Raw genomic sequence first — 24,004 nt, 5'->3', positions numbered from 1 at the left:
TGAGTCAGATTTCTCTCTGAAGAATTACTGAGCTGCCCACATCATACAGAAAAGTGAGTATGTGCAATGCTAAACATACACAGTTGTAGAATGCACTGTACATTGGTTTTTACATCAATAATTTTACTGATCAATTTATAAACCAAAAACTTGGTTCCACACAAAATTTCATGATCGACACGTGAAATGGTTTATGACAAACACACCTGTCTCTGGATAAGAAGAATTTCGAAAACCTGGGTCCTTTTGCAACTGAATCTCTTTCAAACTGAATATTGATACACCTAAAATGCATAGACAAAAATTATCAGTCGAAAATCTTAACATTATTAAAACAAATATAATCCTACTATAAACAAATGTTTAAAAATGAATACTGATTCAACCTGAAACATTTATACTACATTTATAAGGTTATAGCCCTGTTGAAATATTTTCCCTTTTGTCCCAATGTTTTAAGGAAACCAAACAAAATAATCTCTCTTTAGAACGTACCCCCCCTCCCCAGCTTTAAGTCATGCTTCAAGTATGTATTTCTCTAAGGAGAAGATACATTGTCTATTTCTAGGACTTACTGAAGTTGGGAGACCTAATCAAAATATATTACTTGTTTTTTTTGGTTAATCCTCACCTGAGGATATTTTTCCATTGATTTTTGTTTTTCTAAGAGAGAGTAGGCCAGAGGTAGGGAGGGGGAGAGAGAGAAAGAGGGTGAAGGGGGAAGCTGGGGGGGTAGAAAGAGAGATCATTTGGTTGCCTCCAGCATGACCCCCCAGACAGGGATCAAACCTGCAACCCAGGTAGGTGCCCTTGCACGGAATTAAACCCCAGACCCTTCTGCCTGCGGGCTGATGCCGAGCTAAACTGGCTTGGGCTATTACTTGGTTTTTACTCTCTCTATTCCGTTTCTCCCTCCTTATGATGCCATGAAGGTATCAGGTCTACAAACTATCTTCAAATTTTTTAGGGAAGAACAAAGATTAGGTTTGTACATAACTGCATACCTTAAATTGTGAAACTTGATATTAATAATGAAATGTAAATATCATCTTTAAAACACCTGTAATTCATCTTTCTCATTTCCAATCTCTGCCAGAGAGGTAATCATTCATTAAAAAACATACAGTAAGTTCTAAGTGAAAAGTCTTAAGGATTCTTGAGTCCAATAAGCAAACTTTGATGAATCAATATTGTCTAGTGAATGAGAAATTAATGAAAGCTTTTAGAAGCACAATTCCCAAATATTCTCCTAATTTCCCAATCACTTTATTCAATTTTAAAGTAAAATACTGAGGTAATAAAAAAAAAAAAAAGAAGAAGGAGAAAAAGAATGTTATAAATAGAACCAAGCAGTTACCTCAGGCATGAGAAATGGGCTGGTTTAGTGACTGACTATATGCTCACTACTGTCCGGGTAACAGTAAAAGAAAATCATCTTTTTATCTTGAAAAGGAAATCTACTTTCACAAGAAAACAACCTTGTATTTTGGTTGTGTTTCATTACTTTTTTGCCTGAAATCCATTTTTAACAACTCTGAATCAAAATAATACAGATTGGGACTAATGATAATGTCTATCATCAGATAGCATTTTCCAACTTAAGTCCAAAAGATTAACTATCCATGCCTAAGTACTACTGATTTCTTACAAAGTAGTGGCAATGTGCTAAGTGTTAAATAAATTAAAACATAGGCAAACAAGACATCTACCACCTTCCTTTAAGGAATTCGGATCTAATTGCAAAACTAGAATTTTAGACTTAAAACCAACAGCATCTTGCCCTGGCTGAGTGGCTCAGTTGGTTGGAGCATCTTCCTGTGCACCAAAGGGTTGCAGGTTTCATTCCCAGTCAGGGCACATGCCTAGGTTGTGGGTTCGATCCCCGGATGGGGCATGTATGAAAGGCAACCAATCAATGTTTCTTTCTCACATTGATGTTTTTCTCTCTCTCTCCCTTCCTTTCTCTCTAAAATCAATAAAAACATATCCTCAAGTGAGGATTAAAAAGCAAAACAAAAAAACAGACAAACAGAAACCAACACCAATCTCTTCCCAAACCCAATTCACCCCAGTCAAATGAAACCCTGGACAAATGAAAATAAAGTGTGTGTGTGTGTGTGTGTGTGTGGTGGGGAGACTAAAATTTCTTACTTTCAGGTAAAGCATGTATTCTTGGTCCCAGACTCCGAAAGTACACATGTTTCATGGCCTCTTCTGCTGAAACCCTTTTCTTAGATTCATACTGTATAAAAAGCAAAGAACTGCTTCATTAACGTTTTCTTTAAATACTATAACTAGGGGGAAGTTAGCACTATTTTATCCTGATTACTTAATGCAATCACTGTTTTTAAGGAACCAATTTTGAGGTCCTCCAGATACACTGTAATATGAGTTGGTATTGAGATTATGTAATTATTGTATCTCAGTCCCAAATTTCTAACATAAAGCTGGATCTTAGCTAAAAATTTAGATTCCCTGTATTTTTGAAGTGATGAAAATTAAAATATCTAAACTTTGCTGTTACTTTTCTTTATGAACACTAAAGGATCATTGAAAATATACCCAAATCCTTTATGACAGACATTATTAAATTACCTATTCAATACCCATTTCCCTTTTTTCCTTGATGAGATAACCTCAATTTATTTACGTTGTCCATGTTTCCAACTCTAACAGATGGATCATGAATCATGAATGTTCTACATTTGGGCTAATTATGGTAATTCTGCTCCCCAATTCCCAGACTCCCTTACAATTAATGTTCTAGCTAACAAGATTTAGTTTTGACAAAGCCTTATAGGGTTTTCTCTAAAAGCGTTTGATTTCCAGATACAAGAGGACTAATGTGGCTGACACAACCCTTATACTCCCTCTTATTTCTGCTTTGAATGATGCTATGAATGACATTTGGAGGTGCAGCACCCTGAATAGTAGTTAAGTATAAAAAAGAGAAAAAGAACATGAATTACAGAGAACATGGCCTTGGCATAGTTGATCAATGCTAGCAGCTGACTACCTCAGACTATTCTAGGTCCCAGTCAGAGACCTGCCAAACACTTTAAGAAAGATCATATTTTTTTACTTAAGCATATGACTTAAACATGCTAAATACTACAATAAATAATCTTATTTAACTGTCACGACAAATTTTGAAGGAGGTATTATTGGCCACATTCTACAGATGAAGAAACTGAGGCTTAGAGAAATTAAGCCATTTATCAATTATAAAATAACATGTAACCTACCTGGAGAAATTTTGTTATCAATTCGATTCCTTCAGAATCTAACCTAGAAACAGCAAAAAAACAAAAAACAAAAAACAAGTGGCAGTTTATTTTATTTTATCTTAGCTAATAGCAACTTTTCAAATAAGACTATTTTCCAAGTGTTTTAATCTGTGAAATAGTGTCCTCAAATAGCAGCTCTTGTTCTTTCAAATTAACTCAAAACTGTTTTATCCTTAAAATACTAATCTTGCCACTTGTTTTAAGAAGGAATCATATATAACTGAGCTTCAATTAACCTTTTCAATATTCAAGGACAAATTAGATGATTAAAAACTACAGAATTTTTAAAAATCACCATTCTGTCTCAAAACAAAGTAACCTATATTTATTGGGAAAGCTTAAGTAAATTGCATCAGTTTTCAGTGTTCCACTGAAGGCAAGAGAACAAAAGCATCCTTTTCTTATTATACAGGTAAAAACAAGGAGAAAAGTGACTCCAATATGTATCACTGTGGTCAGGATAAACAGGTAGTCTACTGAGCATCAGCACTAGGAGCTATCAAGTTCAATTTAAATATAACCCAATAACTTCATAAAACTTAATTTAAAAGGGCTACAAAACCAATGATACAGTTGATAAAGATAGATAATTATAGTGATGAATTTAATATTATAGGGAGTAGAGAATTTAGGGATTATTTTATTGGGATAATCTCCTGATCAGAAATCACAAGTTCTGCCTTGCTGCCTTTCACTTGCAAAGGCACAGTTATGACTAAGGAATATTTTCTCACCCTAGGGCTTGTAGTAAATGAGTACTGTGGGTACTGTAGATGCTGTGGCCTAGACATTCTCCAGACTCTTTTAATCCTCTGTAGTTTGCTGTTCTGACAAATATACAGAGCTCCTTGGACACAGACAAGTTCAGTGCTATGGTCATGGAAAATCTGCTTTAAAGAAGAGCTTCAACCTTCTACACTTGATATTACAATAGCAAGCAATAGATAAATGACAAAAATACGATTTATGCTACTTGAGAAAGACACACACAAAAAGTCCAGCACATAATATGAGTCTTCCTAAGCAGAAATACTTAGAATGTCATTAGTTGCTACAGTAACAATAAGAATATCAATTCACATAAACCCTTTAAAGATATTTTTGGTATCAGCACTGTATTGCTATTCTTCCATAGCTGCAGAATAGATGAAACTAGAGAAAGTGTGTTATGTTGTGAGCAATGTGAATGGCTTCTGAGTTAAAACAGACATTGGCCTTATTTGGTATCTTGATGCACTTTTTATTTATTTTTTTAAGGAAAGAGAAAAATACAGCCAAGGAGAGATTATTCTGTATTATTTACTATAATGTAATACATTCTACAAGTCAAATTTTAATGGGAGTCTTAGATGGATCTGGGGATAGGTCTGAGAAGAAACTTTAATTGAATGGCCAACATTGAGAATATGAGAGATCAAAGTTTATATTCTTCAATACAAATTATATAATTAACTTTGACCAAAATACTGCCAAGTCACCTTTTGTCAGAGTCAAGATTTTACTTACAACACTTTCTTAGGTTTTTTTTTTATCCTCACCTGAGGACATTTTTCGATATTTTGTTCAGATAGAGTGGGAGGGAGGGAGGGAGGGAGGGAGAGAGAGAGAAATATCATCGTGAAAGGGGCACATCGAGTGGTCGCCACCCACACGACCCAACCAGGGCCGGGGACAAACTGCAACCGAGGTACGTGCCCTTAGCGGGAACTGAACCCAGGTCTCTCTGGACAGCAGGCTGACGCTCTAACCACTGAGCACCAGCCAGGGCTCTTAGGTTTTTTTTTTTTTAAAGTAAATATAGAATAATTCTGTACAAAGCAAAACAGAAATTTCATTTTGGTCTTCATGGCACTGAATAAGGCATTCATTAATGTTTTCTTTCTGGAAAAGGGAACTGTCTATATAAACTCTAGAATTCTGATACATACATTCTATATTCATTTTGTATACAGCTCAAATTCTGTAATTCATATACTTTGGTAATCCTTGGCCACTGAATTATAAAATTAATCTGACACAGGAAGGAATGATAAATTAGATACTAAAATATTTAATTGTGTATGTGTATTAAATATTGAATTCTTTGTGTGGATAATGCTTCATTAAGAGCAAAATGCATCATGTACACTTTTCCCTTTATACTAAAAAAATAATAATAATAATAATAATAATAAATAAATAAAAATACCTGGGTGCATGGTTAATTAGAGGCTGTGGTTTATATTTTGGGAAGTTGTAGTTCTTGAACTCATCATTTGAAGAAACACCTGGCCAAGTTTCCTGAGATGGAGTTCCTGAATTAAAAAAAAATTGCATATATGAAAATATATTAAAAAATTATGTTAAAAATTTATATATATGCAAATATCAAATATGTATAAGTAGGCAGAACTAAGAAAGTCTTTTTTTTTTTATCCTCACCCGAGGACATTTTTCGATATTTTGTTCAGATAGAGTGAGAGGGAGAGAGAGAAACATCGACGTGAAAGCGACACATCGAGTGGTTGCCACCCACACGACCCAAACAGGGCCGGGGACAAACTGCAACCAAGGTACGTGCCCTTAGCGGGAACTGAACCTGGGTCTCTCCGGACCGCAGGCCGACGCTCTAACCGCTGAGCCAAACCGGCCAGGGCAAGAAAGTCTTTTAAAGAATAATTTACATTAAGTAGATGATCTGACTTTTAACTGAAACAGAAATGATAGAAATCATAAACATATGGACTTTTTTTGGACTGTGCAATGATGTCATAAAAATGATGATGCCTAATTGACACCTGAGTTATAAATATTTCCTAATAATATGCTAAAGGTCAATTTTCAATAATATTTCTCTTCTCTGTTCTACAACGGTAGAATTCAATAAATAAAGTTACCTAGAAGGATCTATCTTTATCATAATTACATTAATTATAACTCATATAACAATTCTTTATGTTAGTCTCAGTATCAAATTTTTAAATACAGTCTTTTAAAAAAAGTCTAGGTAGTCAATTGTAGTTAAGAAATTACTGGGAAAAAGATTTCTTGTTACCTAGCAGTCGGAAAATTAAGTGCAGTTCATCTTCCACTGTTGATCCTGGAAATAGAGGTCTTCCAGAAGCCATTTCAAAGAAAATGCAACCAACGCCCCTTTTAAAATACATCATAAAAAATTATTTGAGTAATCTACTTACATATTATGACACACAAGAATCTATTCTTTAAGATCGTCTCTCTGGAGAATTCTGTACTAGCCTGCTTTTAGAAAACCTCCTACAGAGATACTAACATTTTACCCTATTTGTCTCAATTTCCATATTGCTATATTCATTTTCCCCACATCAAATGCCCAGTTCTCCTCTGCATAATCCTTGAAGAATAACAGTAACAATAGCTAACAGTGACTTAATGCTTACTGTGCGTTAGGTAGTGGGTAGTAGGCACAGGGAGAAGCAAATGATTCAAGATGTTTTTATGCAGAAAGCAGAGACAGAATAGGTAGGTGGCAGGGTGCAGCAAGTTTGAGTGTGTGTGTTTAAGAGAAGAAAGAGAAATGGATGGAGGCTCAATGAATGGATACTCTCTTCTAGAATTTGTGTGACTACAGTCTTCCCATTAAAGAAATAAAAATCTAGAATAATACATAACTTTGAATTTAATTTTACATATTAAAATGTTATGTAGAAAGAAAATGATGGAGTCATGATGGAAAACAATATGGTAGTTCCTCAGAAAAATTTAAAATAGAATTAATTACCATACAATCCAGCAATTCCACTCCTAAGTACATACCCAAAAGAACTGAAAACATGCCTCAAAGAGATATTTGTATAACCATGTCCATACCAACATATTCATAATAGCCAAAAGGTGGAAACACAAGTGTCCATTAACAGATGAATAAATAAAATGTAGCACACATAAGCAATGATTTTTCAGTCTTAACAGTGAAGGAAATTCTGACACATAAAATGTCAAATATCTACAACATGGGTGAATTTTGAAAACATTTATGCCAAGTGAAATTGGTCAGTCACAAGAGGACTATATGATTCCACTGATATGGGGTACTTATAAAAGTCAAATTCATATAGACAGAAAGTGGAATGATGGTTGCCAGAGGCTGAAGGGAGGAGGATATAGGCAGTTATTTAATGGGTACAGAGTTTCAATTTTGTTAAGATGAAAAATTTCTATAAATGGATAGTGGTAATCGTTGTACAACAACGTGAATGTACTTAATCACAAAGAACTGTACATTTAAACCTGGTTAAAATAATAAATTTTATGTATATTTTACCACAATTTAGAAAATAAGTTTAAAAAAGGAAAAAATGTTATACAAAATTACATATAATTGTTCAACCCAAGACAACAGAGTTATATGATTTATCACTACATGAAGGCTACAGGTAATTAAATGTAAATGCAGTTCAGAGGAAGAAATTGCCACCGGAGACTAGGTTGTATTCAAGAAGGATTTATGAAAAATTGTGCTTTAAAGTTCCTCGGTACAGGCCCTTTAGAAAAAAAAAAAAAAAGAGTAAGCATTCCAGATGAATGGACTGGTATGAGCACAGGAGCAAAGGCAGGAAAGCCCAGGTTATTTTTGAGATATAATGAGTAGCCCATTTGGCTAAAAAAGGAACATCTGTGTAGAAGAATCATCTCAAGTAAGTTGAAAAAGGTAGCTTAGAGACATTAATGAAGATCATTACTAAGTAACAGGCTGAAGAACTGTAACTTATTCTACAGTAATGAACGGGGAAGGAGTGAAGGAGTGCCATGGTCAAAGAGGTGTGTGGGGACGATGGCTACACTGTTTTATTATTTTTAGATCAACTTAAAGCAAGTAGATTTTGGTGACTATTAAATGATAATAAAAAAAGTAATTTTGTTTTAAATCACTAAGTACCAGACACTCTTCTAAGTGCTTTATATATATTAGCTCATTTAGTCAATATTATGCAGAGAACAGCCATTTAAAGTCATTATTGTTACTATTCCCATTTCCTTAAATGAGGAAACTAAGGCACAGGTCTATAATTTGAATGAGGTTATTATATAGTTATAAGTGGTAGAACTGGTATTTAAACCTAGGAGATCTTATGTGCCAGAAATCTAAAAATATCTTTAAAATAGTATCTTTAAAATAAGACGAACCTCACTGCCTTTGGCTCTTTAAAATAGTATCTCCTTAAAAATCAAATATCTATTAGTATATCCTGTGTTAATGGATACAGTCTTTCAAAATTATACATGGCAATAACATCCACATATATTTACCACATGTCAATCTGTGTTGAGTACTCTGAGGAACCGAGAAGCACATCAGGTGGCCGGTACCACAGTGTGACAACTTCATTTGAGTAGGTCTTTGTGGGAACTGACTTGGCTCTGGCTAGTCCTTCATGGGAAAAAGAAAACATTAAATAGCTATAACGAACTTCCCAGCCCATACCCTCACCATGACTCCAATGATAAGGATGCCTGAGATGGCTATTCTGTATCTTTTTGAAGCTTAACAAAATTGGTTTTATGAACTGTTTTAAGTGCCCATGGTCTTAGGTCAGCAAATCCTTATGTAATTAAACTAAATAATAGTAATTCTACAATCAGGCTTATGCTTACTTTTATGCGTATGAATGCACCTGGTACAGTGTCTGGGTGAATTTAAACTTAAGCCATTTTCCTGCTATCCATGAATCATGACGATTCCCTAGCTGAACTTAAGTTAATGCAAAACAGGCCAATGACATTGAAATGAACAATTTTACTTCTCACCACTATAGCTTTTATCACCTTTTAACTTGATTCCAACTTTCACTGGCTACACAAAAGAGAAAAGCTATTGGTCCCAGAACCCATTTTTTTCTTTTCTATCTCTGAAACCCACTTTTTTTCCCAATAATTTAAAAATGTTTTCAATTACAGCCAACATACAACATTAGTTTCAGGTGTACAACATAGTGACTTCTATATAACTTACAAAATGATCACTCTTGATAAGTCTAGTACCCATTTGACACCATCCTGTTGAATTTTATTGACAATTTCCTTGCAAAAGTCTATTTAGAGGAAGTTTCCTTAGAATAAATTACATTGCTATTCTGCACTCTTTAAATTTTAAGTTATATGGATAACTTTAAAATAAGACAAACCTCACTGCCTTTGGATATTACTAGTTGTTGTAAATGATATAAAACACGTGCCATTCCTTTGCCAATTTAATATGGAATTCACTGATCACCCAGAAATAAGGTGAGAGTTCACAACTTTATCTCTTGGGCCAAAGGCATGAGAGAGTTGTTTTTACTACCTCTAAGCCTTGAAATTCTGAAGAAGCAACTTTAAAAGATGTCTGAAGAAATATAAATTTATTCTAACATAAAGTTTATTTCAAACCACAAGGAATAATTTTTGGGCTGTGATTTCTGTTAGGTTTAACTTACATATCTGATTAAAATATTAAATTTTTTAAATGTCATAAAAAGATAATTCAATACTTTATTTAACTGAATAAAGTCACTCAAATGAAACCAGAATTTAAAATAGGTACTATTTTTATTTAGTATGATGGCTAAAGGGTGTAACGGGAACAATGTTGACACTATTTTATTTAATTACCATCTTAACTACGAAAAAGAAGTTCAACAAATTATTTTCCTACCAATTTTTGTAATTAACAAGATGAGAACTGCTTTCTGATCTCTCTTCCTGATATTAATAGTGGGTTATATGGGGGCAAAGGACAGGGCCACAAATTTACTTATTTATCCTATAACCTATGGCATAAGCAATTGCCAGTTACAGTTTCCTCTGTACCTTACCTTCCTATTCTTCAGAGAATTCTGAACTAGGGTGCTTATTCAAACAGGGTCCTGGTTCACAATTAGTATGTCAGTATTGGCATATAATTAATAATCTCTTCCAAGCCAAGTTAATTAAATGTGATATGATATTATTATATAAGCCATTTTCTATTATAAATGAAAATGTCTATAGTAGTACTTCCTAAACCTGAATTTCATCGATTACAGGAAAAGGAGAGAATTTTCACAGGGATCAAGAACAAGTTACAGTAAAATATTCAAAGTTACCTGACCCTCCCTTACTTGCAACCAATAAAAAAATAACTAATATGTACCACTATGCAACCAGTAAACTATAACTAAAAGCAAGAGTCAAAATTGATTGTACTATCTCAAGGAACAATCAGAATTTCTGGTTGGCCTGTGGAAGATAAGATTTGCTTGGCTTGCTTTGTAGAGGTTAGAAGCAAAATTTCAAGCACTGACAGTATTCCTCCCCAATCCCCAAAGGTAAATTTTTGATGGCCCTGACCATTCTTTTTTTTTTTTTTTAATTTCTAATAGCCAAGCTGGGTTTCTTTATCATTGCCATTCATTTTGGGATTATGGAATAAGGAACAGTAAATGTAGCTTGGCAAAAAAAAAAAGGTGATTAGGGGTGGGGGAATAACAATTATGAGGAAAATAGACGCAGGAGATTGTATGATGTATGTAAGCATATGCAAATAATTTGTACTTTCTTATTTAAACATGTGACCCACACATTTCTTTTTTAAGGAAGGAAATACAAATGGCAACCTACCCTTCAAACAAATGTAAAGTGCTAAATGAGTAAAAGTATAGAAATTTCTAGAATAATTCATCACTTAATAACAGTAAGTTTTTAATCTGTTACTAAAAGGATACAATGACTACTAAGTACAATTTGGTGTCACTACCTTGATTTATACTAAGGCACCAGTAGCTTTATCCCTTATTGCTTTTGGATCATCAGTGCAAATATTAACACAGTGAAAAAAACAAGTAACATTTAGTATAATTTTTTATAACATTAGATCCCCAAGAGTCTTAGGGATCTATGGATCACACCTGAGAACAGTGCCTTTTAGCATTTACCCACATAACTTACCCACAAAAATTTTTTTGTCAAATATTATTCTGCTATACAGAAAATTTCCACACCCATATAAAAGCGATTACAGAGTCTCAACGGTTGTTCTTATAAACTTAACTATCTAGAACTATTTATAAATATCTCATAGATTCCATACCAAAATCTGCCAGCTTTAGTTCTCCTTTTTCATTAATAAGGAGGTTCTGTGGTTTCAAGTCTCGATGCAACACTTTTCTTCTGTGGCAATATGCCAAACCACGTAGAATTTGGTATAAAAACAGCTACAGAAATAAATAAATAGAAATTAGTCTTACAGATAATGAGACACACGTTAGTGTAAGTATACGTTATGGTAAAGAGAAAAACAAATGGCCTAGAATAATAAAAAATAAAATAAAAAGGAACCATATCCTTAGTACAAAGCCTTTTCCTTATATAGTTGTTTACTATTTGAAGCATCTATTTTTTTTTAATCTGGTAATATCTATGAAAATAAATACTGCAAATAAAGTAAAATGAAACTTTGTCTTAGTAATATTTCACTTGTTACAAAAAACTAAAATAAACATATCCTTGCCCTGGCTGGTGTGGCTCAGCTGGTTGGTGCATCGTGCTGTACACCAAAAGGTGGTGGGTTCGATTCCCGGTCAGGGCACATCAACCCACCAACCAACCCACCAACCAACCCACCAACCAACAGATCTCTCTCTCTCCCCATCCCTTCCTTCTTCTCTCTCAAATCAATTAAAAAAAAAAAAAAATGTATCCTCATAAACTTATAGGCCTACCAAAGCTTACAGTTTGATTATGAAATTCTGGCAAAACAACCAACCAACCTATATGCCCACTGTCCATTCTGTTAAAAAAAAAAAAGAAAACCTGATCTGGGACAGTGTCTTTAAAATAAAGTATCAGAATTGGCGGTTTCATGAAAATTCTAAGATGTCAAACAGAACAGTGCTGCACATAGCTCTGGTAAATTATGTGCTCTAGAAATAACCTAAATCAGCTTCTATCACCTGCCTCCTGGGTATTTTACTTTCAGCACCTCCTACTCAACCTTCAGAATCTGCTATGATTTAGAGAAAGGAATTGGCACTATAGAGCTCTGAATGACTCTTTGAAAGAAACAATTCTTATAAAGCTAATGGTAAACTTTTGGTACAAAAAGGGATGTGAAACACAGAAGATTTTCTGTTCTTTGAGGTTAACAAAAAAGAGCCTGAAGTACAGAGGATAGAAGAATGTATTCTTGGTTTACTTGCTGGTGAAAAATAAAGCATCAGAACAGCAATTTTCAACCTTTTTCATCTCATGCACACATAATTTACTAAAATTCTGTGGACACCAAAAAAATACATTATATTTTTTTGCTGACCTGACAAAAAAAAACAAACCTCAAAAAGGTATAATTTTGATTCATTCACTGAATGGTATTGTTGTGTTGGCTGTTGTAATTTTTTAAATTTGATAATCCAAAGGAAAAGAGGTCAGTGTCCCTGACTAAATAGTTGGGTATTGCATGTTTTAAAAATTCTTGGGCATACTGGTTGAAAATCACTATATTAAGACTTTGAGAATAAGCCACAGCAGCAGGTGAACAACAGGCCTAAAAAAATTCTAAGCAGCAGAGTTTCTATATTACTTATGTTATTTTTTTTTTGAATACTCTAACATTATTATTTCCATATATTCCTGTTACTTTCTATGTTTGGAAAAATAAAGCACAGAGTTAAATTTGCTATTTAAACAAATAAACAAAATACTTTAAGCTAGACATGTAGACCTGCCTTAAAAGATATAAACTTCTCAAATCTTTGTCAAATTATAACTAAGGACTTATTTTCTTTCCAAATTATTACTAATATGAAAGCAGGAAGAAACAAATAACAACCACAAAGAGAAATATATACAAATGACATTCACAACAACTTGCAAAACAAAATGTAAAATATAGTGAAAACAATTCTCAGAGAATGTACAAGGAAATACACTTAAAACCCTATTCTAAAATTCTCAGCAATGTGGTATCCAATATGTTGAGCTGTCTTTTAGTAAAATAAACTGATTCTCCTTTATATCTATCAAAAAAAAAAGTTTAAAGTTAGTATCTAAAGAATTGGAATTATCTCAAACACACAGCCAGGACAGCCTATTTCCAGAATAGTTTCTCACAAATTGTTGACTAAGTCTGAATAAATATATCTTTGCTAAATTTGGAGTATACTGCTCTGGTCAAAGAAACCCACTGTACGAACACAATGGTATCAAATGTTTTTATTTTTACCTTACTTTTGGGTTTCATCTGGCAGTGATTATTATGCCAAACTTTTCTGGCATTACTTGCATCTTTAGATAATACAGGTAAGAAAACATCACAATTATCTCACTTCTCCTCCTGACAATATAGAGTGGTATTTCCAGCCTAGTATTCATACTTGTGCACATTCCCTGGCCTTACTCACTAGATTAGAAACTTGAAAATTGTTTTTTCACAATTAAGTACCATTTTAAATATGTTAGGGGAGTTTGCCATTTAATGAAGGCCTTTCGCAGAATGCACTAATCATGTGCATTTATTTTAAAAGTTTTGATCTTTATGTAATAGGCTTTTCGGTTTTTGTTTTTTTAAAGCAGATTACAACTGTAAATGTACTCTATATCTAAGAGAATCAGTGTTATAATGTGAAAAGAAACATCAAAAGTGGTTTTTAGTTTTTAAGATTTTAAAGCAGGTTCTACCAAAAGGTCTGATCTTAAAAAATAGTATAGTGTAGTTAACAAAAGTTCTGAGTATATTTGTTTAGAGGACAATAACCTATTTAAAATGCCAAATAGAAAACTCTGAAGCAAAATAGTTATCAAGATAGTATATTTCATTAAGTAATGTACTTTGTCTATGCTTATGCTTTATCCCTGCTTTAAACAAAATTTAAAATCACACATTAAAACATACCTTTACATTGTGCATACTCATGATGTTTCCACAATCATCCATGTACTGTTTCAGGTCTTTATCCTGAAAAAATTAAACACTTTACTATGATACAGAGTTTTCAGAAGGCATGGCTGAATTATTTAAATACTATTAATAAATACTATAAAGTTTTAAAAATAAGTTGTTTTCTGAGGAAAGATATTGAATGCACCACATAATTTAATTAAATACCAATAACTAAGCAATAATGTCTCTGGGCCTGTTAGAAAATCAAATTTGCTATGTTTTATTAAAGCAAAAGTAGTCCTGGCCAATTTGCTCAGTGGTTAGTGTCGACCCTTGCACTGAAGGGTCAAGGGCACATACATGGGTTACAGGTTCGATCCCCTGCCCAGTTAGGAGGCAACTAACCTCTCTCTCCCCCCCTTCCTCCCTCCCTTCTGCTCTCTCTAAAAATCAATGGAAAAATATCCTCCAGTGAGAATTAACAAAAAAAAAAAAGGAAATACTGAATTTTTATTAAATGCTTACCAGATACTCAAAGACCAGAGTCAAAGATTTATCTGTGTGAACAATGTCATGTAAGGTAACTATATTTGCATGTTTTAGATCCTTTAATAGTGAAACTGCAAAACAGAAAAGAAAGTCAAATATTTGGTCTGTGGTAGCCAGTCTTTATAAAAACCTGAAGTAAGTTTAACATAAATTGATTACATTTAAAATTCTCTTAAATTTAAAATAGTAATTCACCAAGGGGATTTGCAGTAGAAATTTTAATAAAGTCAAATTTTTTCCTTTTATGACTCTGGGTTTGATATTTTTAATATTTAAAACTGTTCCCAATATTATAATAATACTCTTTATATTATCTTCTCTGTTTTAATGTTAACTTACTGAGACTTCTAGGATTAATTACATATAAAGTACAAGGCACATTCCTCCATATTGCTCATTAGTGCCTCAAAAACCATTTTCTGGATAGTCTTTTTTTTTTAAAGTGGTATCATGATAGAAATATATTTAACATTCTGCATATATTAATTTATAGCTAGCTTTTCCCAATGTGCCATTATATAACATTTTCCAATGTCAAACATTTGTCTATGACAATGATTTTTAATGACTTCATAGTATTTCATTAGAAGCTATACAATAATATAATTTATTAATTCCTTTCTGTTGAATATTTTGCCTTTGGATAGTAGCTTTTTGAAGTCCTAACCATATCTTCCAGTCATCTGAGCACTTTCTACTTACAAAAAATGAACTTACTATGTAGCTTTGGTTTTAAAATGTACTATATAAATTTTATAATACAATTCACTCACAAGAAATCAAATTTTACCTTCTCTGATAGCTGTACAGGGTGCACCTTCTTCATGTTCCAAACGGATCTCTTTTAATGCCACCAAATTCTCTGTCAATTTACTTCTTCCTTTATATACTGTAGCATATGTACCCTATAAAAAATATTTTTGAAAGACACAGCAAAAGTATTATATGAGTGTAACTATACCACCTATACAATAAAGAGCCATAACCAAATTTCTAAGTTCTAAGCATAATTCTGCTTTGCAAGAAAAACTCCACAATGATTAGTCTTGGTTTTCCTTCATCTAAAAGGACATCCAGTTCCATATGCACAACTCCCCTACTTAAAACCCTATAAAATGCCTTAAAAGTATGAAAATACATGAAGAATATCTAGTTTACTTTTTATACTTTGTATCAGATTAACAATCAGTTCGGTAGCTTTAGAATCAAAGGTACTTTACCTGCAGTAGTATGTGAAGACTGAGGACACTAGCTGAACATATTAACTGAAAATTCAAATTGTAACTAACAAATTATACAAATTTTACAGTTTTCAGAATTTTTAAACATTAAGTCTCCTTTAAAAAACAAATATATTTGACAGGAGATTTCTTTTATCATTGCCAAAATAGACCTCAAACTCTCTTAAGGATTCCCTGTCAGTTAATTCTCATTATTTTCTTTACCCATAATCACTAGGAGGGAATTCATTTCAAAATTAGTAGTAGTAGTAGCAAGTTCAAGAAAATCAAGGTCTTAGCAGCCAAGAATTTCCTTCTGTGACATGTATCTTTATCTTCAAGATAGTATTTTGGCCCGGCCGGGGTGGCTCAGTGGTTGAGCATCTACCCATGCACCAAGAGGTCACTGGTTTGATTTCTGGTCAGAGCACATGCCCAGGTTGTGGGCCAAATCTCCACTGGAGAACATGCAGGAGGTGACCAATCAATCTCTCTCTCTCTCCCTCTCTTTCTCCCTCTCCCCCCCCCCCTTCTGTTCTCTTTAAAATCAATAAAGAAAATAAAGATAGTATTTTGATTTTTCACAGGTTTGAACTCATGTAATTTCCCATGACAGTATAGATAACAGATTGTCAGGAAGCTAACTAACAAATAGATACTTATTTTGTTACCAAGGAAGCTCAATATTTTGTGCTTTAATAACAATTACAAGGCTATAAAAAATAATCATTTTTTTCCCTCAAATCGATAGGGTAATTTCAAGAACTTAAGGTTTTTTTCTTTCTAACATTTTGTTGTCTTTTCAGAACAAGATATGGACTTGCAGAGAGTAACGCTTACATTTTTTTCCAGGTTGGCAAACACTGTAGACTAACAGAGAAGTTTAAATAATAAACAAGAAAAAAAAGTCTTTCATTTTTAAAAGAAATATTTACTTACCTCTCCAAGTTTCTCCAATTTGATGTAGGTTTCCATTTTCCCAAACCCAATTTCTGACTGAAAGCAAATAATCATAAATTTAGCATTCTTAAAATTTCAGTTCATTTCTTCCTCAATTTCTGAAACTCTCCTGCTCTAAAGAGTGTCTTGGAAAAGAAAAAATTGATGGTAATTAAATTGTTGAACATCTGTCAAGTTTTGCAACATACCTGATGCTACTAGAATATTCAAAAGTTCAAAAACATCAAAGTTCAAAATTAAAACTGTCAACCCATCTTTTATATAGTTAACATTCTGCTGTAAAAAATGTTTTAAGACCTTGAGATTTTAGATACTAAAGAATTTTATAAAAAAATAACAATTTTCTTTTTAACTAAAAAAACTGCAAAATAAATAATTTTTCTATATATTTTCCTTCACTAATCTTTGTGTTCCCTAGGAATACCTTTGAGCAACAAAATACTATTTGTTTCAGGTTTTCCAAATAAAATATAATGAAAAAGATAACTGCAAGTTACAACCTTTGTGGATCAGGAAACAGCTGACACAGAAGAAGCAATTTAAGTCTAAATCTGGCCCCCAAAAAGGCTTTAAAAGTGAGTTCTCAAAATCATTGCTTTTAAACCTTGAACTTGTTTGCCTATTTTGTATAGAGTCAAAGAATGAGGTAAATATCCTGGCCGGTTTGGCTCAGCAGTTAGAGCATCGGCCTGCGGTCTGAAGAGACCCGGGTTCGGTTCCCGCTAAGGGTGCGTACCTCGGTTGCAGTTTGTCCCCAGCCCCAGTTGATCATGCGGGTGGCAGCCACTCAATGTGTCCCTTTCACGTCTATGTTTCTCTCTCTCTCTCTCCCTCCCACTCTATCTGAACAAAAAATGGAAAAATGTCCTCTTGGGTGAGGATAAAAGAAAAAAAAAGAATGAGGTAAATGGAATGCACTCAAATATGTAATGGAAACTCAGTATTTAAAAACTAAAACAAAACAAAAAGCCATAACACAAAAGATTTAGGAACAAAGAAAAAATGGAGAGAGATGGAAATTTAGGTATTGAGAGAGTAAAAGTAGAAAGCAAGTTAACAAGCAGAAGAGGAAAATAAGAATTTTTTAAAAATTATTTTCTAGTACCCCTTGTAGATAATGAAAAAGACAATGTAAAGAGACAAGCTTCTCACCTTAGAGTAGGGTTAAAATTAATATCCTTCAATAAACAGCCAGCAAAAGGAAATAATGTTCTTTTATATATAACCTCAGCAGTAAAAAGTGTATCAATTACATTGGCTCATTAAATAGTATGTTTTAGTCAAATTCTGGAGTTCCAAATTTGCAATTTTTTTCTGGAGATGTTGAATATAATCAACAAGTAGATTTTTAACATCACTTACCACACTATGAATAGAATAAACTGCTCAAAGTTGAATGACCAAAAGTAGCAGAGGGCCCTCAAAAGAACTGTTTTTATCTTTTTTTTTTAAATGATGACATATATCAAGTTAAAAAGCTGTGAGGAAAACGGCAAGTCCAACAGTACTTAATTCAAGTTTGGTAAACTAATAAAAACTCTGGTCACAGGTAGTATCATTGAATGACTAAAAAACTGCTTCTTTTTGTACCTTTTAAGACCAATATATAGTGTTTCAAAAAAATTAATTAAAAAACGAAGTTTGGAATCATCATAAACCATCCATCCATGTACTATTTTGTATATAATTCAGAGATATTAAGTCCTTGCTTTTTATTAACAATTATGCAGAATTAAAATTATAATAGACAATTTCCAAATATAAACGAAGTATTTTAACTTTAATATGAAAAATGTGGCAAACAAAATTTGGTACATTAAAGCCTGATTCTGAAGACTCTTTTAGTTTATGTATAATTTTCACAGCCTATTTACATATGATCTTAAATAATTTTATTTTTTTTCCCCAACTGCCAAGGTCACACAAACTGTGAGAACATGTTTATTTTCTTATAACTATCTCTGGAATTCAGGTTCTTAAATTCAAAAATATGAATTTTACGTCTTGTCATGTATTTTTTTTTTTTATCCTCACCCGAGGATATTTTTCCATTTTTTGTACAGATAGAGTGGGAGGGAGAGAGAGGAAGAGAGAGAGGGAGAAACATCGACGTGAAGGGACACATCGAGTGGCTGCCACCCGCACGACCAATCAGGGCAGGGGAAAAACTGCAACTGAAGTACGTGCCCTTAGCGGGAACCGAACCCGGGTCTCTCCGGACCGCAGGCCGACGCTTTAACCGCTGAGCCAAACTGGCCAGGGCTCATGTATTTTATGAAGGAAAAAAGAACTATACAGAGAATAAATGGAAGCTAGTATGAAAAAAAACAATGAATACCCTAGAAAAAAAAATTAAATCATCACCTAGCCCTGGCTGGTTTGGCTCAGCAGTTACAGCACCAGCCTTTGGATGGAAGGGTCTCGGGTTCAATTCCTAATCAAGGGTATGTACCTGGGTTACAGGTTCAATCCTGGGCCCCAGTCAGGGCCATGCGGGAACCAATCAACGTGTCTCTCTCACATTGATGCTTCTCTCCCTCCCTCCCTCCTTTCTACTCTATCTAAAAATCTATGGAAAAATATACTCAGGTGAGGATTAACAACAACAAAAATTTTTTTAAATCATCTATAACAATGAGAAGCACATAGAAAAATCTGATTGCAAGCTAGGAACTTTTCTTATCAGGAGTTGGAATACTATTTTCTTATTCATTCTTTTATCTTAAGTGAATAAACAGTAGTATGCCCTTTAAAACATCAAATACACTTTGGTCCAGGAGTGGTTATGACAAAAATGCCGAGGTCTGCTTTTAAGGGTGTATTAAGTATATCACAAATTCAAGATTGTAAAGATAAAAATATTATAGAGATTACTGTTACATAAAGTATATAAGGAGTAAAGTGTAAAGGGTGCATCAAAAAGTAACATAGTGAAGAGTAACACTTCAAGGGAAGAAATTTAGTGAGATCATTAAAATATGCTGACATTTACTTTTAGAAAAGAAAGTAAATACTGTACTATCATTATAAAGTTAAATTTTAATTTTAATAATTGATCTATAAAATAAACAGCATAACTGAATTCCATGCATGCAGGCAGCCAGAGAATTCAGAGAAAAGGCAGTTTATCAATTTACCAATTGTCTGTCAGAACCTAATTCAAAGAGTAAGGCCTACTTACTTCACTACCCATTTTAATAATAGGATTTAATAGTTTATGTCCAAATATTACTGAATCTTTAAATGGAATTTTTAGAAAATTTTGCCTGCATATTTATCTGCTGAACATGACAAGATTAACAATAGATATAATGACTGGCTTGTTGACATGCTCTCCTACAGACATTATTCAGAGGATAAGAGGACAAAGCTCACTTATTCGACATTTACCAAGCACAATCTTAGGTACTGAGGATACAGTGAAGAAGACAAATATAATTCCTGTTTTTATGAGTTCCATCTTAGATTATTTTAAAAGTTTCATAAAAACAGAAATAGCTAAAGGAATAAAACAATAAGCTTTGTATTTTGAAATATTAAAGCCCCCTTAATTGTGCTAAAGAAATGAAGAAATTTTTTTCTCATAATTCATCATTCCAAGAGAATACTTGGCTTTTTCTGTTCAGATGGCTCTTACCAGGATAAGCACATTAAAAGAAAAAAATCCAAAATAAATTATAATTTATAACAGCCATCCTATTCAGTGTAACTTGTAAGTGATATTGAGCATTGTGGGAGATTTCTTGATTACGGCAACATAATCACTGTATCACAGTTGTAATGATGTTAACATGTTGGTACTGCAGTTCTGAGCTTCAAAACAAATGAATTATGTGCAAAAGTTCTACAGCTGCCATTCTAAAAGTGAATGTGTATATTAGAAACACTCAGACAAAGGGAGATTTTCTCAAACACCCCATTGCCCTCCTGTGAGATTTACTGAGTTACTGTTACTGACAGAAATGTGTTCTTAGATACGTAGGGGGCAGAAAAAAATTGAAAACCTCTATTTTACTGGGTCATTTTGTCCTAGAAAAATTGCCGTTACCATCATCATGACACTATCTTAATCCTGTAAATAATATGCCAAAGGTAAATTAAGTTGTGGACAGACTTTGAGCCTCATTTTCACAACCCATAATATATTTACTATTTCTGAAAGGCATCAGGATTTGTATTACATTTTCTCACCTACTCCTAGAAACAGAAAGTACTATCTATATACCATCTATATCAGTAAAGCCATGAATGAAGAATCCAATACTCATTTTCTAGGAGGAAGCAGATTCTTAAAATGTGTATAACCTATAATTTCAATATAATGACAAATTTTCAAAATAAGATTTTCAGTCTACTGAAGTTGCACTTAATAGTCTCACAAAACTTACACTTGATATGTCATCAATGTAATATCAACAATGAGCTAATGAATCTTGACTACCTGCATGTGGGCTTTCCCACTAGTCTAATGTTTAAATATGTTAAGAGCTGGAAAATTAAATTTATTAGCAAACATAAATGAATATTAAACAGCATTTTGCCAATCTAATATCCAATATCTTTAACAAGAGATATGATGACTAAATGTAATGAGGTGTCCTACATGGGATCATGGGACAAAAAAAGAACTTCAGTGAAGAACCAAGGAAATGTGAATAAAGTGTGCAGTTTAGTTAATAGTAATGTGCTAGTGTTGGTTCCTTATTTGTGACAAATGTAGTAAGGTAATGTAAAATGTTAATAATAGGTAACTGGGTATATGGTATATGAGAATGCTATAGTATCTTTTGTTTTTTAATCCTCACCTGAGGGTATGTTTTTTTTAATTGATTTTGGAGAAGGGGAGAGAGAAGAGGAGAAAAAGGGAAAGGGAGAGAGGGAGGGGAGGTTGGGAGGGAGGAAGAGAGAGAGAGAGAGAAAGAGAAAGAAACATTGATTGATTTCCTCCCATGTGCACCCCAACCATGACTGGGGATCAAACCCGCAGCCTAGTATCTGCCCTGACCAAGAATCAAACCCACAACCTTTTGGTGTATGGGATGACGCTCCAACCAATTGAGCCACCTGGCCAGGGCTGCTACAGTATCTTTTACATTTTTTTATAAATCTAAAATGATTATAAAATTAAAGTTTATTTAAATAAAATAACAATGGGAAGGATTCAGTTAAGAGGAAGACTGAATTTTTAAGCATCCTGAGGAGCTGGAACAGGAAGGTCAAATTCCTCAATATTAAAATAAGGAAAGACTAGAATGAGAATAGGTGTAGGTAGATTTGTACACTTGTTACTCAAGAAATAAGGAGGTTTCTGGTTAGTGGCTGCTTTCTTCCTTATCATGTAGAAGAGATTATCTGCTTAGAGCGAGAGGGGAAGAGTTAACCAGAGAAAGACAGTAGGAAAAGCCATACAATACTGAGGGTCCATTTGAGGTTGGCAATCATAAATGTATAAAAGAACCAATAAGACCTATTGTATGTCTTTCTCTACCAGAAATGAATGCTATGACTTGTTTCTTAATTCCTACCTTAACAAAGGATTGTTATTTTTACTATTCTACTTATTATACATTACTTATTGAAAAATCACAAAACATAAAGGTTTATACTTTCCGAAAGACAAAACTAAAATTTTATATTTTATCCTGAAAATTTTTTTTATTTTAGATAAAGTGTATATTATCCTTAGAAACGTAAGCTCTAATACATGTGAAGAATATTTTTCTTTTCCCATCTCCTTTCCATTTTTTCCCAACCTGCCCTTTCATATATAAACTTAGGTTATTGAAGAATAATTTTCTAATGTATTTCACAAGAAATCATGATTTAGTAAGTCAGATGAATAATAAAAGGGATACATTAATAGAAACCAAAAACCAGCTGGCATGATTAATCTGAAATCTATAAGCCATTTCAGATTAAAAAAAAAACAACAAGAGAGGTGGGTAGGAATACCCAATCACAATAAAAACTCCAGTCACATTTAACATTCATTAGAGGGCACTGTTTTCCTTAATTTCATGTAAACTGAAAAAGCTCTTAAAATGATAGCTTTAAGAATTACATGGTGATTAAATCATACTTTTAGTCCCAATCTGAACATTTATCCTAAGTACCTATCTTTGATAAAAACTGATAGCCAAAGAACACTTTTAACCAATAATCAAATGACAGTTATTTGAATAAAAATGCCCTAAGCAGTGATGCAAAACTATGATGATGATAAACCTATACTAAAATCAAGAAGTTTTAGTGAATAAAAACATTTCAGGATATAATATATAAAAAGGAGATATAACAACTGCAAGCAACTCAGGAATCCTTATCCACCGCTCCTTCCTCAGACACCAAGTCCAACTGGGTACAACGTCCTGCTTATTTGATCTCTCATGGTCCCTAGGATCTGTGCTCTTCTTTCCACTGGCTGGCACATCATCCCTAATTCTGAATAAATTCCTAATTTATCTCCTTATCTCTTATCTTTCTCTCTTTTTATTTCAACATTTACCCTTTTGTTTGAAGCTATTGTTTGAAACAAAAATGTAATGTCAGCCCCTATTTAAATAAATACCTTTGAGGTCTTTCCATTACATGGGATGAAGTCTGGACTTCTTGGCCTGACATCTCAGGCTTTTTACAATCTGGATCCATCTCATCCTTTCAAGCCATCTTCTCTAATATTAATCGACATTTATCCTTCATATCAATTATAATGATACCTATATTTATACCTCTGGGTTTTTGTTTTTTAAATCCTTACCCCAGGATATGCTAGGAGAGAGGGGAGGAAGATGTGTACGTGTGGTGGACACTGATTGATTGCCTTCTGTATGCTCCCTGACTGGGGATCAAACCTGCACCCAGATATGTGCCCTGACCGGGAATGAAACCCCTTTCCGTGCACAGGACAACACTCAACCAACTGAGTCACTCTAGCGGAGCTATACCTCTGGGTTTTAATACATGAAGTTTCCTCTGCTTAGAACACTCTTCTACCCATTGTCAACCTGACAAATTCCTACCCATCCTACTAGAGCCAGCTGAAGCACTATCTCCTCTGTAAGCCTGTGATGTGCAAAGACATTTTACTTGCTATCTCTTTTGCTGCCACATAGCACTTTATGTGTACCTCTTCTATA

The 24,004-nt window shown here is 33.5% G+C and overlaps 1 protein-coding gene across 2 annotated transcripts in view; it reads right to left on the bottom strand.

Annotated features, from left to right (window-relative positions):
* CDK17 (cyclin dependent kinase 17) overlaps positions 1 to 24,004 on the bottom strand; it is a 105,473-nt gene that overhangs the window by 2,257 nt on the left and 79,212 nt on the right. For both annotated transcript variants that reach the window (XM_036251154.1, XM_036251153.1), the window contains exons 6-16: positions 16,848 to 16,904; positions 15,479 to 15,593; positions 14,665 to 14,759; positions 14,152 to 14,214; positions 11,353 to 11,476; positions 8,556 to 8,676; positions 6,322 to 6,419; positions 5,476 to 5,581; positions 3,246 to 3,288; positions 2,152 to 2,242; positions 207 to 284 (exon numbers count right to left, since the gene is read on the bottom strand). In XM_036251154.1, the coding sequence (XP_036107047.1) occupies positions 207 to 284; positions 2,152 to 2,242; positions 3,246 to 3,288; positions 5,476 to 5,581; positions 6,322 to 6,419; positions 8,556 to 8,676; positions 11,353 to 11,476; positions 14,152 to 14,214; positions 14,665 to 14,759; positions 15,479 to 15,593; positions 16,848 to 16,904 (991 nt within the window). The remainder of the gene's footprint in view (positions 1 to 206; positions 285 to 2,151; positions 2,243 to 3,245; positions 3,289 to 5,475; positions 5,582 to 6,321; positions 6,420 to 8,555; positions 8,677 to 11,352; positions 11,477 to 14,151; positions 14,215 to 14,664; positions 14,760 to 15,478; positions 15,594 to 16,847; positions 16,905 to 24,004) is intronic.

The sequence above is a fragment of the Molossus molossus genome, unplaced genomic scaffold (genome assembly GCF_014108415.1).
Source record: "Molossus molossus isolate mMolMol1 unplaced genomic scaffold, mMolMol1.p scaffold_m16_p_10, whole genome shotgun sequence".
In the NCBI taxonomy this organism is placed as follows: Eukaryota; Metazoa; Chordata; class Mammalia; order Chiroptera; family Molossidae; genus Molossus; species Molossus molossus.
This window is presented reverse-complemented; position numbering and strand designations above follow the sequence as displayed.